Source organism: Macadamia integrifolia, chromosome 9 (assembly GCF_013358625.1).
Source record: "Macadamia integrifolia cultivar HAES 741 chromosome 9, SCU_Mint_v3, whole genome shotgun sequence".
NCBI lineage: Eukaryota > Viridiplantae > Streptophyta > Magnoliopsida > Proteales > Proteaceae > Macadamia > Macadamia integrifolia.
The window spans coordinates 1,597,167-1,610,934 of record NC_056565.1 but is presented as its reverse complement, the minus strand read 5'-3'; the positions used below and the strand labels follow the sequence as shown (position 1 = coordinate 1,610,934).

The 13,768-nt window shown below is 38.7% G+C and overlaps 1 protein-coding gene across 1 annotated transcript in view; it reads left to right on the top strand.

Moving 5' to 3' along the window:
* The first annotated feature begins 47 nt into the window (after positions 1–47).
* LOC122089135 (ATP-dependent Clp protease proteolytic subunit-related protein 2, chloroplastic) overlaps positions 48–13,768 on the top strand; it is a 33,539-nt gene continuing 19,818 nt past the window's right edge. The window contains exons 1-4 of the mRNA XM_042658633.1: positions 48–286; positions 2,643–2,743; positions 2,877–2,920; positions 3,014–3,086. Of these exons, the coding sequence (XP_042514567.1) occupies positions 2,682–2,743; positions 2,877–2,920; positions 3,014–3,086 (179 nt within the window). The 5' untranslated portion in view covers positions 48–286; positions 2,643–2,681. The remainder of the gene's footprint in view (positions 287–2,642; positions 2,744–2,876; positions 2,921–3,013; positions 3,087–13,768) is intronic.

The window sequence follows — 13,768 nt, the reverse complement described above, 5'->3', positions numbered from 1 at the left end:
AAAAAAAAAAAAAAAGGTCATACAAGATAATTTTTAATTTTTTCGGGTAGAGATTTCGTTTATCATATTCACGGCGCCATGGTAGAGAACAGAGGCTTCGCTGCCTTGTGCTTGTGCGACTGAACCATAGCTTTTACTGCGTTACTCTACTGCAACGAGGCGCGACGGAGCTTTGAGTCTTCCTGAGCATCACAGGTCTTCTTCTTTCTTCTCTCACGAGCTATCGTGTCCCCTGATGATTGCACAGCAGGTTCTCCCCTCTGCTTGAGATATAAAGAAGGAACAGGTACGCTCGCTTTCTCTTTCCCGCAATGTTTACCCGTGTTAGGGTTTCCCACTAAAAACCCTAGAATCTCCTTAGCCTTCACATTCGTTTTCTAGATTTATTTTAGGGCATCATTGTGATTGTTAGACGCTGTCCGAATTCGCCTAGATTCAGACCAGGTGAGACCTCCTTCTCAGTGTCTATCTGTGTGGTTAGAATATGTGAAATCAATAATGGAATAGTACATTATGATAGACAACTAATCTAATTAAGAGATGATGTTTGATTCTAAGTACAGAAGACTCCAAATATATGTTGAGATGCACATGGTAGCTGTTTATGTTTCTCACTCTCAGGTTGATTGCTACAGAATGGACATTTTTATCGAGGGATGGGCCCATTCAATATATATTTTTGCCAGAAATAGCTCATGGTATTCCAAACCACCTTTATTTACTCTTATGAGTGGGCTTTAGGTTAAGGATTTAGTCATGACCTCTATTATCAGCGCCCATTATTGTTTTGTGGGGAGAACCAACTTTCATCATTCTTAAAACACACGAGAACTTAATTTTAAAGGTAAACACGAATGAAATAGGAACATATACATATAAAGAAGAACGTGATAGGAGTGTTGTTTGATGTAGTACAGGTCCCAATGATAGATGGTTGAATTACTACAAGTAAAAATATTTGATTTCAATTCAATTCTGAAAAATGCAATAGAGCCTATTCTTTTACACTTCAACTCCAGTTCTAATGGTAAATAAAAATAGAACATGAAGTCCACTATTCTCTTTCCCTTTTCTTGAACTTAAATGATAACATGTTAAAAATATATTCTATTTGTCTCTACTAAGGATATATAGAAGATGGGGGACACTGAAAGATAATAGGAGTCTAATTGACAGACCTAATATATGGTAGACATGAGGTCCCAACATTCAAGGTTTCCACCAGCCAAATCTGCTGTAGTTGAAAAGTCAACTCGATCAATGAAGATGGCCACTGTTCTATTAAAACGAAGGCTTCTTTTTAATTGATAATTGTGAAAAATGTGGTTGCTAGAATCTGAACCTGTTAGTTATTCATTTTTTGGTGGTCGGATTATACTGAATTGCTAGATATATCCCTATAATGTTCTGTTTAGGGTATGGTAGAGAATGATGACTTATCTGAAGACTGTTACTTTATGAGTTCTATTCCACTTTTAATGGCAATTACATCAGAAAGAGACAAAAAGTACTTGGGGAGAAAATTTCACGGGTTGACAACACTATCTTTGGCACACAAGATCACATATTAGCCACAACTAAAGTGTTTCAGGAAAGCACACTTGTAGAATTTAGTTTTAAAATTACACTTGAAAACTGCATCTTTCCATATCTAAGGTGGAACTAATTACTTAACCTATGTCTCCCTCTTTGTCCACCTATTCAAATAATTCATGATCCTCTCAACTATCGAATTAAGTCCCCCTAAATTAATTAGTGATTGTATCATCAGCCTCCAAACAGAGGGTAAAACAACAAAGATGTATTCAAATAGATTAAATGAAAATGCAATGATGATTGGTGGGAAGCAGATTGGAGCTATTAAACCACTTGATTTTGGCAACCACCTCACAACCATTGTTTGATTTAAATTCTAATTCTTAAAATTTTAAATTCAGAATTGCCTAGCTTGTGGCCACCCAACCATGATTTCAATTTTTGGATTCTAAAAGCATATAATATGCTTGTACGGAGGCCTTTGAATACTCCAGTACGAAGAAGTGATTTATTGCAAATTGAAGGAGCTAAAAGAGCTAGAGGTAGGCCTAAAATAATGATAGAAGTAGTGAGGAAGGACATGTATAGCTTAGGATGGGAAACTTGTATGGCTTTGAATAGAACTGAGTGGGGGGGATAGGTTCCATGTAGCCGACCCCATTTAGCTGTGATAAGGCTGACTTCTTCTTGTTGTTGTATTCTACAATCATATAATATAGTATTCTACAATCATATAATGTCGGTTGCATAATTCAAATTTGTTATAATGGTATCTTATGTAATTATTTTAGATAATTTACTATGAAAAGTAAATAACAAATGTTGGAAAAAATATTTCGGTATCGTTTTGCAACAAATTTTTACCTCCTGGAAACAAACATTGGGAAATTTTTCATGATGTAAAATTTTCCGTGTAAAATTTTAAATTTTACTTTGAAACAAATGGAGCTTAAGGGTAAAGAACTTGTACTTTTCTCTATTTTCTTTTCCTAACCTTATTGTCTGTGCTAAGTTACACACACACACACACACACACACACACACATATATATATAGTAAGATTAAGACTGTCAGACCTATAAATTATTATTCAAAATTTTTGGCAGGCCCTTGCCTCATTCAGTGCTTCTCAGTTGCCTGGAAAAATGGCAGTCATGCTTCAATCGTGTATGAGCTCTCAGAGTGGAGTTGTTCAACCTTCTCTCAGGTTTACATTGTTTTGCTATGCATTGTTGCCGCCTAATGGATTCAGACATTTTTTGGTCATGGAAATGGAATAAGGTTTTGGTTATTAGCTTACTCTATATCTCATTGGTTCCTCCATTCCCTCTTTTTTGCAGTTGTACGAGTAAAGTGTTTATGGGATTGAAACTCCAATCCGCAAGTGTGCTCATACCGCTACTCTAGATATCATATCTCTATTTGTTTTGGTTTCATTGCAAGAAGTTCTTTTCCCTTTACATGTTTACTATTACAGGTACATTCGGAACTGTTAAACCGAACCTGACAGTTGAATTTCATGAAAAGGTTCATAAGAGCGTTCATTCCAGGTAAACCATGTTAAGCAATCGAGTTTGATTTTTATTTGTTTTACCAGTTTATTAAACCTACTAGGTCTAGGTGTAGGTGGTTATAATATATCAATATCCTCAATAGGTTTCATTTTGGATGGCATAATTGTTAGTTTGAGTTTCTTTTCATTGATTTTTAGTGCCTTAACTATAGTGACTATGATGCGGATCCGGATTCTAAGGACTGAAATCGGATTACTTAGGGACCACTTAAGAACCAAATATTTCAATTTAGGCAAACAAGGGGCAATAATGTAATTCCTCGTACAATTTAGGAGCCTTTTAGAGTGAAATAATTGACTAAGGGACTTAACAGGAATTAACTCCAAAGAGAATGATCAATTCTGGAAATAAAGATAAGTAATGGAGTTAAATTGAAAAATATCCAGAATGAAGGGTTATTTTGCAAACTAGTAAAGAGGGGGGTGTATTTAATAAAGAACTTAAAGTTAGAGGGCTTATCTGTAATAACCAGAAATCAAGTGTATAAACAAAAGAAACTTGTCTTCTTCTTCATGATAGAATCCAGGGCCAAAACGGAAGGCCAGCATGCTCCGGCAGAGAGGGCTTCTCCAAATCTCATCATCTGGCCTTGAAAATCCAGGCGATAGGTCGTCTCAGCAGTACCTACCTAACCAGTAGAGATTAGGGAAGGAGAACACTGATCGTAGGACCTGCAACTCAGATCTGGACAGAGAAGGATTTCGTACGCAGGAAGGAGAATTCCTGCGGTTGCTTCAGCAGGCCTTGGATGGTCCTGCTATTCTGGTCGAAGGGTCCCCTAATGGTCCTTAAGAAAACCTCCAAAGGGCTTGGGTTCTGGCTGACTGGTTGGACAGTTCTGGTCAAAGTCGATTGCCACTCAAACCTGATAATGACGATCGATCTTGGGACCTGTAGCTGCACTTCAACCTGAACTGGGTGTTTGATTTGGGTCTTCAATCACACTCCTACACACTCTCAGATCACTCCTTCACAAAGGCTCAACAGAAAATAAAGGGGGAGAAGAAATAAAGAAGAAGGAGAGGAATGGATTTCAGAGAGAGTCAGGGAGGGGAAAAACAGCTCACGGCAGCCATGGTTTTCATACCAAATTTCAGTTCTTCAAAACTTCAAATCTAAAACTCCATATTGTATTACATTACTACTTAAAGGAAAACTCAAAGCATCTCAATGGTAACTAATTAAAAATGGAAACTAGCCTAGATAGAAACTGAAATAAAAATCCAAGCTAAATAAAATACCACAAACTAATTTCTAACCTAAAAAGGAAAGTAAATAAGAAAATCCCAAACCAAAGAGATCCCTTCCATCGCCCAACTGCATTAGACTATAGTGCTATTCTTGCAAGAATTGAGGGGTTTTCAGAAGGTCCAACCATCATATTGATAAAAGGAAAAAGGCAAAAAAGTGCAACCTGACCGCATGTTCTTAGTCATCTATGGTAGAGTGCTTTTTGGATAGTGTAGGAGGCATAGTTATCAAAGGCGTAAGGCGACCCAAGGTGGTGGAGAATGGTAAACCTAGTTGACATTTTAATAACTATGGTAGGAGTTACTTGTAAGTTGTATCTTCCAACCTCTGGGGTTCTCATTCAGTTAGTGCTGTTGTAAGGGTCTTCGGAGTTCGGACCAACCAGTATTGTGAAGGAATTGGCTTGGTCTCTGGCAGCCTAGGGGTATAGGTGCTACCAACCTTGGCGAGGCATAACCGTGTAGTTGCCTAGGTTTAATATATCCACATGGCCTCCATGTGTCAATCTAGCTCTGGTTTTTAGTTAGCCCCCTACCCCAATGTAAGTGGCCGTCCATAGCAAACGGGTCATCATTGAGGCTACAAGCCTGGCCTTCACCTTGAGTTGCTTGGCATTTTTAGTAGAACTGGTAGTGCCTTGATTATAGGTAATTTAGATACCTAGTGACATATACTTGCTTGTGTACTGTATATGATCTGGGTGCTCTTTTGTATTTTACACATTGTTATGAGAAACTGATGGAGGTTTAATGAATAGATTGGCATCTTTTGTTACAATGTAGGTGAAATTTATCTTTGATTTTCCACTATATACTTTCAATATGAAACTGTCTTAACCAAGACATTAATGACTTGTTTTGATACTCAATTACTCAAGTTGATTTTCTAATCAAAGGTTTCATTGAGTTCTGATGCAGATTTGAAGACCTACTCATGTAGGAAGCAGGCCTAGCCAAACTGTGGCCTACGGGTTGCTGTTTTATTTGTTTTATTTCTTTTAGTCTTTTGCCCTTGTTTTGGTTCAATTGGTTGACGCATGATCTGATAAAAGTTGTGGTTCAGTTTGGGTCAATTTAAGTTGTTTGTTTTATTCTCTTAGACAAGTAAAGAGTTAGTGGAGTCCACATCAACTAAGATCTGATTGTCTTGTAGTTCAAGCTATAACCGGTTGGGGATCTTTCCTATTTGGAACTTTCCTAATTGGTCACTGGTCCTTCTTTCTATTTTTTATCTATAAAAGCAACCTCAAGGCAAGCTATTGCCCAAGGTTTAAGATCTCGATCTCGCCCTAATCTCGCTAAGCCAAAAAAGAGAGATCTGGCGAGATTTCGCCGAGATCTTGGATTTTTTCCGGTCGACTTAGTGGTTGTTCTCGGTGGCCATATGGTCTTTGTAGCCCCTGAAATTTTCCATTTACCCTAGTTTAGACCTTCTAATCACAGTGGAAACATCAGTTTTTTAAAAGTCAGACCTAAAATGATACTTTGACTTTGTACCCTATGTAATAGTCTCCAACTCTTCGGACCCTAATGCTCTGTTCCACAATCCACATTCCACACATGACACAACATCTAATACTTTTAGAAGTTAGAATACATATAATCAATTTAAACTGCGTAAATAATTATAAGAATTTAAAAGACATCATATATAATTATTTAATTGTTTAGCATTTAACATTGACGACTGATGAGTCACATTCACATACATTGAAATGACATAAGCCACATTCACATACATTGAAATGACATAAGCCACATAACTATATAGGAACAATACATATTACTTAACACTTAGATATATTACATGTAGTGTAGGAATGAAGTTTGGCAAGAAAAAGCACCAAATCCCATCAACAACGTGTTTTTTTTCTTCAAAGTGTAGTGAAAGAGGCGATTCTGGGCTGTTTTTCGACGAGATGGGGTCAAGATCTTGAGATCTCGCCGACGAGATCTCGGTCGAGATATGGTTGGTTTTGTGTGTCGCCTGTTGTCTTGTCTCGGAATATCTAAAAAGAGAGATAAAGCGAGATCTTAAACCATACTATTGCCCACGATTTTGGGAGACTTTGGCTATTTCTGCCCTTCTTCTTCCATGGAGAATCCTTGTGTGTAATCAAGAAAAGGAATTTTTGTGTGATCCAATTGACACCTTGCGGTGGGAAGCCCGGGTGGGTCGTCTATTGTTTGTGCTCTTGTGCTACTGTTGTTCTTCAATTTATTGTTGATCTTCTGTCATTAATCCGACCATTGTTAAGTAAGATCATTCTCAGAAAATTCCCTGTTCTTATTTCTGTTTTCCTGAGAATTTTACCCAAAACTTGTTTCCCAAGCTATTCAGGCTAGCCCCATACAACCATCAAACACCCCCATCCTAGGAGAGAACTCGATCCAAAAATTAGTCTATTATGACCTGCTGATATAAGTAATCTCCCTCATTTTGTCCTTTGGACCCAGTTTTTAGGCCTTGTTTTTAAATCGGTAGGAAGCTTTTATGTATTGATTTGTGGTACTGATCTATTGCATGTTTTAGACTTATTATCTATCTATGTTCAACTTCTTAAGCCATTATTGAATTCTGTTTTCTGTTTTTTTATCTTCCAGTGTTCTATTTCTAATAGTTGTACTCCTAATTGCTGATTTGAACTGGTCAATAGGTCCAGGTTATCAGTAGTTATTACCCATCCCATTCCTTGCACCCGATCTCAGTTACATGCCCTTTTGATCCCTTGTTTTATCTTAGCCCTATTTCTCCTTGAATGTGGATTATTCCATGATATAAGATCTTGTTATTTGACTGTTTGATTCCTTCAATTCAGTTCTACATTATCGAATTCTGTTTGTTCTAATGGATGCAATTGTGTATTCCAAACTCTTTCCTATGGCATCACATTATATGGGAGTTACACAAAGGATGTTTGGGAGGACATTTTTGCAAGGACAAGACTATTATATAGGTGACAGATCAATATTATTGGCCACATATTGCAATATATGTCAATCATGTGATCAAGAGGTGCCTAATATGTCAGCTTGCTGAAGGAGTGAAGCAAAATTCGAGTTTATACTCACCATTACCCCTACTTCACACACCTTGGATGGATGTAAGCATGGATTTTGTGTTTGGATTGCCCCCTACTAGAGAACGATATGATTCCATTATGGTAGAAGTAGATTGTTTATCAAAGATGGCCCATTTTCTGCCATGTGGCGAGACTTTAGATGTATATCAGATTGTAAACCTGTTTTCCAAGGAAGTAGTGCGACTATATGGGTTGCTGAATAGTATTGTCTCTGATAGTGACATGAAGTTCATGAGTTACTTTTGAAAGACATGTGGCTGAAAACTAACATAAAGCTAAAGTTTATAACTGCATTCCATCCACAGACTGATGGATAGACAAAGGTAGTGAACCGAAGCTTGAGAAATTTGTTGAGATGCCTAGTTAGAGATTATAAGAAGACATGGCCCTCCATCCTCGACATTGCTGAGTTTGTTTACAATAGTTCATTGAACCAGGCGATAGGTTGTACTCCTTTTGACATATTACTTGAAGTTCAGTCAAAGCGACCTATTGATCTTGTTCCACTTTTGCCCCAAGCTTGAGTTAGCCTTGAGGTTGGCAAATTTTTGAGCCACATCTCTGAGGTGCATGCAGATGTTCGATGATGCATCGCTTTAAGCATTGATATGTATAAAGCTATAGTTGATTGCCACCAACGTTATAGTTTAAATTGGGAGATGGTTCATGTCAAGCTTGAGAGGTTCCAAACTGGTGTCAACACTAAACTCCACCCAGAAAGATGGGTCCTTTCAAGGTGTTGAAACGAGTAGGACCTAATGCTTATGTGATCGATGATATGACCATAAAAAATGTTTTCAACGTGGCTGATCTTAATCTTTCTATGGGACATCACTCAAACAATGGTGATGTGGAACAGATGTTGAGACTGCCTCAACTCAAGACACACATTGTTGATGTTATTGAAGAAGTATTGGATGATGCCTACAAGACTACTTGTTGTGGTATTGGTTATCATGCAACGAATGGAAAGGCCGTCCATGACACGACAATACTTGGATTCAAGGTGATGATTTCAAAAATCTCGATCCCAATATGTATAAGTGCTACATGTCTTTCACCCATTCGTCGGGGACGAATGTTTCAAGCCAAGGAAAGTTGATTTAGATTCGAAGACCTATTCACATAGGAAGAGAGTCTTGCCAAACTGTGGCCTATGGGTTGCTGCTTTACTGTTTTATCTCTTTGGTCTTATGTCTTTATTTTGGTTCAGTTGGTTGAACCATGGTCCAATTTAAGTAGTTCATTTTGGGACAATTTAAGTTGTTTGCTCTATTCTCTTAGACAATTAAAGAGTTAGTGGAGTCCACATCAGCTAAGATCTAATTGTCTTGTAATCCAAGCTATTACCGATTGGGGATCTTTCCTAATTGGTCACTAGCCCCCCTTTCAATTTTCTATCTATAAAAGCACTTGGTGTCAATTGCTAATTGGTCGCTAGCCCCCCCTTTCAATTTTCTATCTATCAAAGCAAGCACAAGGCAAGCTATTTCCCACGATTTTGAGAGACTTTGGCAATTGCTTCCTTCTTCTTCCATGGAGAATCCTCGTGTGTGATAGAGGGAAGGAAGTTGTGTGTGGTCCAATTGACGCCTTGCGGTGGGGAGCCCTGGTGGATTGTCTATTATTCGTGCTCTTGTACTATTGTTGTTCTTCAGTTTGTTATCGATCTTCTATCATTAATCCAACCATTGTTAAGTAAGATCAGTCTCAGTAAATTCTTTGTTCTAATTTCTGTTTTACTAATAATTTTACACAAAACTTGTTTCCCAAGCCATTCATCCCAGCTCCATCCGGCCATCAAACACCCCCATATTTTGATTGAGTCTTCCCCCATTCTAGGAGAGAACTTGATACAAAAATTAGCCCATTAAGACCTGCTGATCTGCTGATATAAGAAATCTCCCTCATTCTGTCCTATATCGATTTAATTTTAGGCCTTATTTTTAAATCGGCAGGAAGCTTTTATGTTGCTGTTTATGTATTGATTTTTGGTACTGTTTTCTTTCATGTTTCAGACCTATTATCAATCTACATTCAACTTCTTAAAGCAATTATTGAATTGTGTTTTCTGTCTTTTATATGCCCCTGTTCTACTGCTAATAGTTTTACTCCTAATTGCTGATTTGAGCTGATCAATAGGTTCAGGTTATCAGTAGTTACTGCCTATCCATTCCTTGCACTTGATCTCAGTTACATACCATTTTGATCCCTTGTTTTATCTCAGCCCTATTTCTCCTTGAATGTGGAATTGTGGATTATTAAAATATTATCTGAAGTACCTTCTACATTCTGTTAAAGTTCTGAATTCTAATGCCTTGGTGCCTTGCCCATTTTTGATAGACTATGTCATTGGTTTAGGTAATATAGTTAGAATATGTGGATGGGGAAGAACAATGAGATGAGAGTTGGAGAAGAAGAGGGAGAAGGAGAGAAGTCGATGGTATGATAGAATAGTATGTTGTGAGTAGAACCTCACTAACACCAATATATTACTTCACTAACATATTTACAAGTAATTACACATACCTCCCTAAGGAGGGAAAAAGGGAAAAAAATAAAACATAACATGACAAGTTACTAAACTACCTTTAGAGCAATATAACTAGTATCTCTAACACTCCCCCCAAGCTGGAGAATATCATACATTCCCAGCTTGGATAGCATAGAACTAAACTGATAATAAAGAAGACCCTTTGTGAAGATATCAGCCAGCCGATCTCCAGTCCTCACAAAAGGTGTATATATGTGATCAGAATCGATCGTCTCTTTAATGAAGTGTTTGTCCATCATTATGTGTTTTGTTTATGTTGCATAGGGTTGTGGGTTATATTTATGGCAGCTTTTTTGTCACAATAAAGCCTCATAGGTGCCTCAGTATCAAATCCCAACTCTTGGACTAGCCTTCTTAATCAGAGAAGCTCACACACTTCATGAGCCATAGCTCTAAATTCTGCCTCTACACTAGACTGAGCCACCACAGGTTGTTTCTTGCTCCGCCATGTGACAAGGTTTCCACCTACAAATGTACAGTAGCCTGATGTAGATCACTTGTTAGAGACTGAGCCAACCCAATCTGCATCAGTGAAGTCTTCTATCATCATGTGGGTATGCTTGGAAAAAAAGTAGTCATTTTCCAGGAGAGGACTTCAAGTACCGGAGAATGCGGTAAACTGCATCCAAGTGCCCACTCTTGGGAGCATGCATAAACTGACTCACCACCCCCATTGTATAGGTAATGCTTGTACGAGTCAAGGACAAATAGATAAGCTTCCCAACTAGCCTTTGATATTTCCCTGCATCAATAAGAGAAGGGGCAACATCTTCCCCTAGCTTATGATTTTGCTCAATAGGAGAACTTGCAGATTTGCAACATAAAATTCCCGTTTCTTTCAATAGGTCTAGGATAAACTTCATTTGGCATATATTTATGCCCTTCTTGGATCTGGACACTTCAATCCCCAGGAAGTACTTTAACGGCCCTAGATCTTTGATTTCAAACTGTTGGACTAAGTAGGTCTTCATCTTGGCTATCTTAGCTCTGTCATCACCAGTTACCACAATGTCATCAATATAGACAATCAGGGCTGTAATAGTGCCATTACCACGCTTAGTGAACAAAATGTGGTCAGCGTGACTTTGGGAATAGCCATTCTTCAGAATGGCCTGTCTGAACCTTTCAAACCAGGCATTTGGAGATTGTTTAGGACCATACAAAGCCTTCTTGAGAAGACACACCTTTCCTGCAGTTGAAGGGGACTTAAAGCCAGGAGGAGTTTGCATAACGCCTCCTCTTCTAAGTCGCCATGTATGAAGGCATTCTTCACATCCAATTGATACAATGGCCAATCCTTATTCGTTGCCAGAGATAAAAGGACCCTTATGGTGTTATGCTTAGCCACAAGAGCAAATGTCTCCTGATAGTCAATCCCATACACTTGACTGTACCCTTTTGCCACCAGCCTTGCCTTGTACCTCTCAATAGAACCATCTGACCGGTACTTGACTGTGTAGACCCTCCTGCATCCAACTGGGGTTCTCCCCCTTGGAAAGTTGACCAATTTCCATGTACAATTTTTCTCGAGGGCCATCATTTTCTTACTCATGGCTTGCTTCCACATAGGGCCAGACATAGCTTCAGAAACATTCTTGGGAATAGACACAGATGAGAGAGCAATAGTAAATGCAACACCTGTAGGGGAGAGAGTCATAGGAAACAAACTGGGCTATAAGATTAATACAAGCTCTCTTTCCCTTCCTAATAGCAATAGGAAGATCTAACTCTGATGAGGAAGTAAGGATATTACTTGATTGAGGAGGGTGGATCTCAGGGTTTGGATTCAAAGGGGACTCTTGGCAAGTCTTATTGTTCCTCTTTGTGTACATAATGTCCACCTTTTCATTACCTGAACCTGACCACCTCTTGAATGATCACCAACATCAATAGTATCTACCCCTTTGTGTCTCCCAATGTCAAGCATAAAAGGAGAGAGAGGCAAAATGGGGAAAGAAAAGGGATTTCATCAGTAGCCTTTGCACTCCCATTATTCTTCCCTGAAAAGGATGCTGATGAGGTGCAAAAAAAAGGTGCAGACTCAAGGAAGGTGACATCTTTAGAGAGAAGCCTTAGTCTAGAAGAAGGATGATAGCACTTGTAACCCTTGGTAGTGGAAGAATAGCCAAGAAAGATACACTTAAGAGCCTTTTGGTCAAGTTTAATCCGAGAAGACTTGTTAATATGGACATAACATATACACCCAAACACTTTGGGGGGGAAGAGAGAAAGAAGACTGAGGAGACAAGGTGTCCAAGGGAGTTTTGGAGCCAAGAAGTTTTGTTGGCATACGTTTGATAAAAAAAGTAGCAGTAAAGAGAGCATCAGACTAAAAAGTTTTAGGAACATGCATGCCAAAGAGTAGACTTCTACTGACTTCCATAGGATGGCGGTTTTTCCTCTCAGCTACCCCATTTTGTTGGGGGTGTGTCAACACAAGTTAGCTGATGGATAATGCCATTATCCTGAAAAAAAATCTTGAAGACCACCATACATATATTCCCCCCCTTTGTCAGGACAAACAATTTTAATATTAGTGTCAAACTGGGTACATATCATATGATTAAAATTTTTAAAGGCATCATACACATCATTCTTATGCTTTATTAGAATTGTCCAAGTAGCACAGGGAAAATCATTAACAAATGAAACAAAGTAATGAAAACCAAGTAAAGAAGTAGTTGTAGAAGGCTCCCAAACATCAGAGTGCACAATATGAAAAGGCACAATAGATCTATTACCATGATAAGGATAGGAAGAACGACTATTTTTTGCAAAAATTTCACAATGAAAGACATGGGAACTAGGAAAAGAAGTAAATAAATGAGGTAATTGTTTCCTCATAATAACAAAAGATGGATGTCCTAAACGTTGGTGTCACAATATCACATAATCCACAGAACTGCTATCAGTACGTTCACACACATAGGACTGAGTTGTAGCAAAAAAAAGGTGATTGAGGTTCAAATAGGTAGAGCCCTTCCTCCTCACGCCCACTGCCAATATTCATTTTCGTCACCAAATCCTGAAAAAGACAATGAGAAGGAAAAAATGTGACACAACAATTTAAGGATTTTGTTAGGTTATTCAAATGTAAGAGATTAGTGGCAAGGTTAGGAACGTGAAGAACATAATCAAGTGAAATGGAAGAAGTAATAGGAATGCTACCTTTACCAAAAATGGAGGAAAGGGAATCATCGACAACCCTGACCTTATCTTTACCGGAACAAATAGAGTACGCATCATAATAATGGGACTTACCAGTCATATGATCTGTAGCACTATAATCAATAACCCAAGATGGAGTTGTGGAAGGAGCAGATGAGGAACCTGTAAGGCGGAAGTTGAGGAATGTGGCACTGTAAGTGAAGAAGCTGAGAGCCCCCAGTTGTGACATAACCTTGCGGAATGCTGCAATATCCTCCTAGTAAGGGAACTATGCTCAGCTTGTATGCTAGAAGCTAGACCCTGTAGTAGTTGTATACTATAAGCAGACCCTATAGTAGCAGTCTCAGCCTGAACACTGTAGGCTCTAGCTCCCACTCTATGGCCACCACGAGCACCACTAGATCCACTATGCATGCTAGGAGGATGGCCATGAAGAACTCAACATCTCTCTTTGGTGTGCCCAGATTTCCCACAATGATCACATCATCTGTCATTGCCACGAGGTGGCCCTTGACCTCGGCCGCCATCACGCCAATCTTGCTGAGAGTTAGTAGTAAGGGCTTACCGCTCAAGAGGAGGGCCAGGTTCCATGGCCACCCTCCT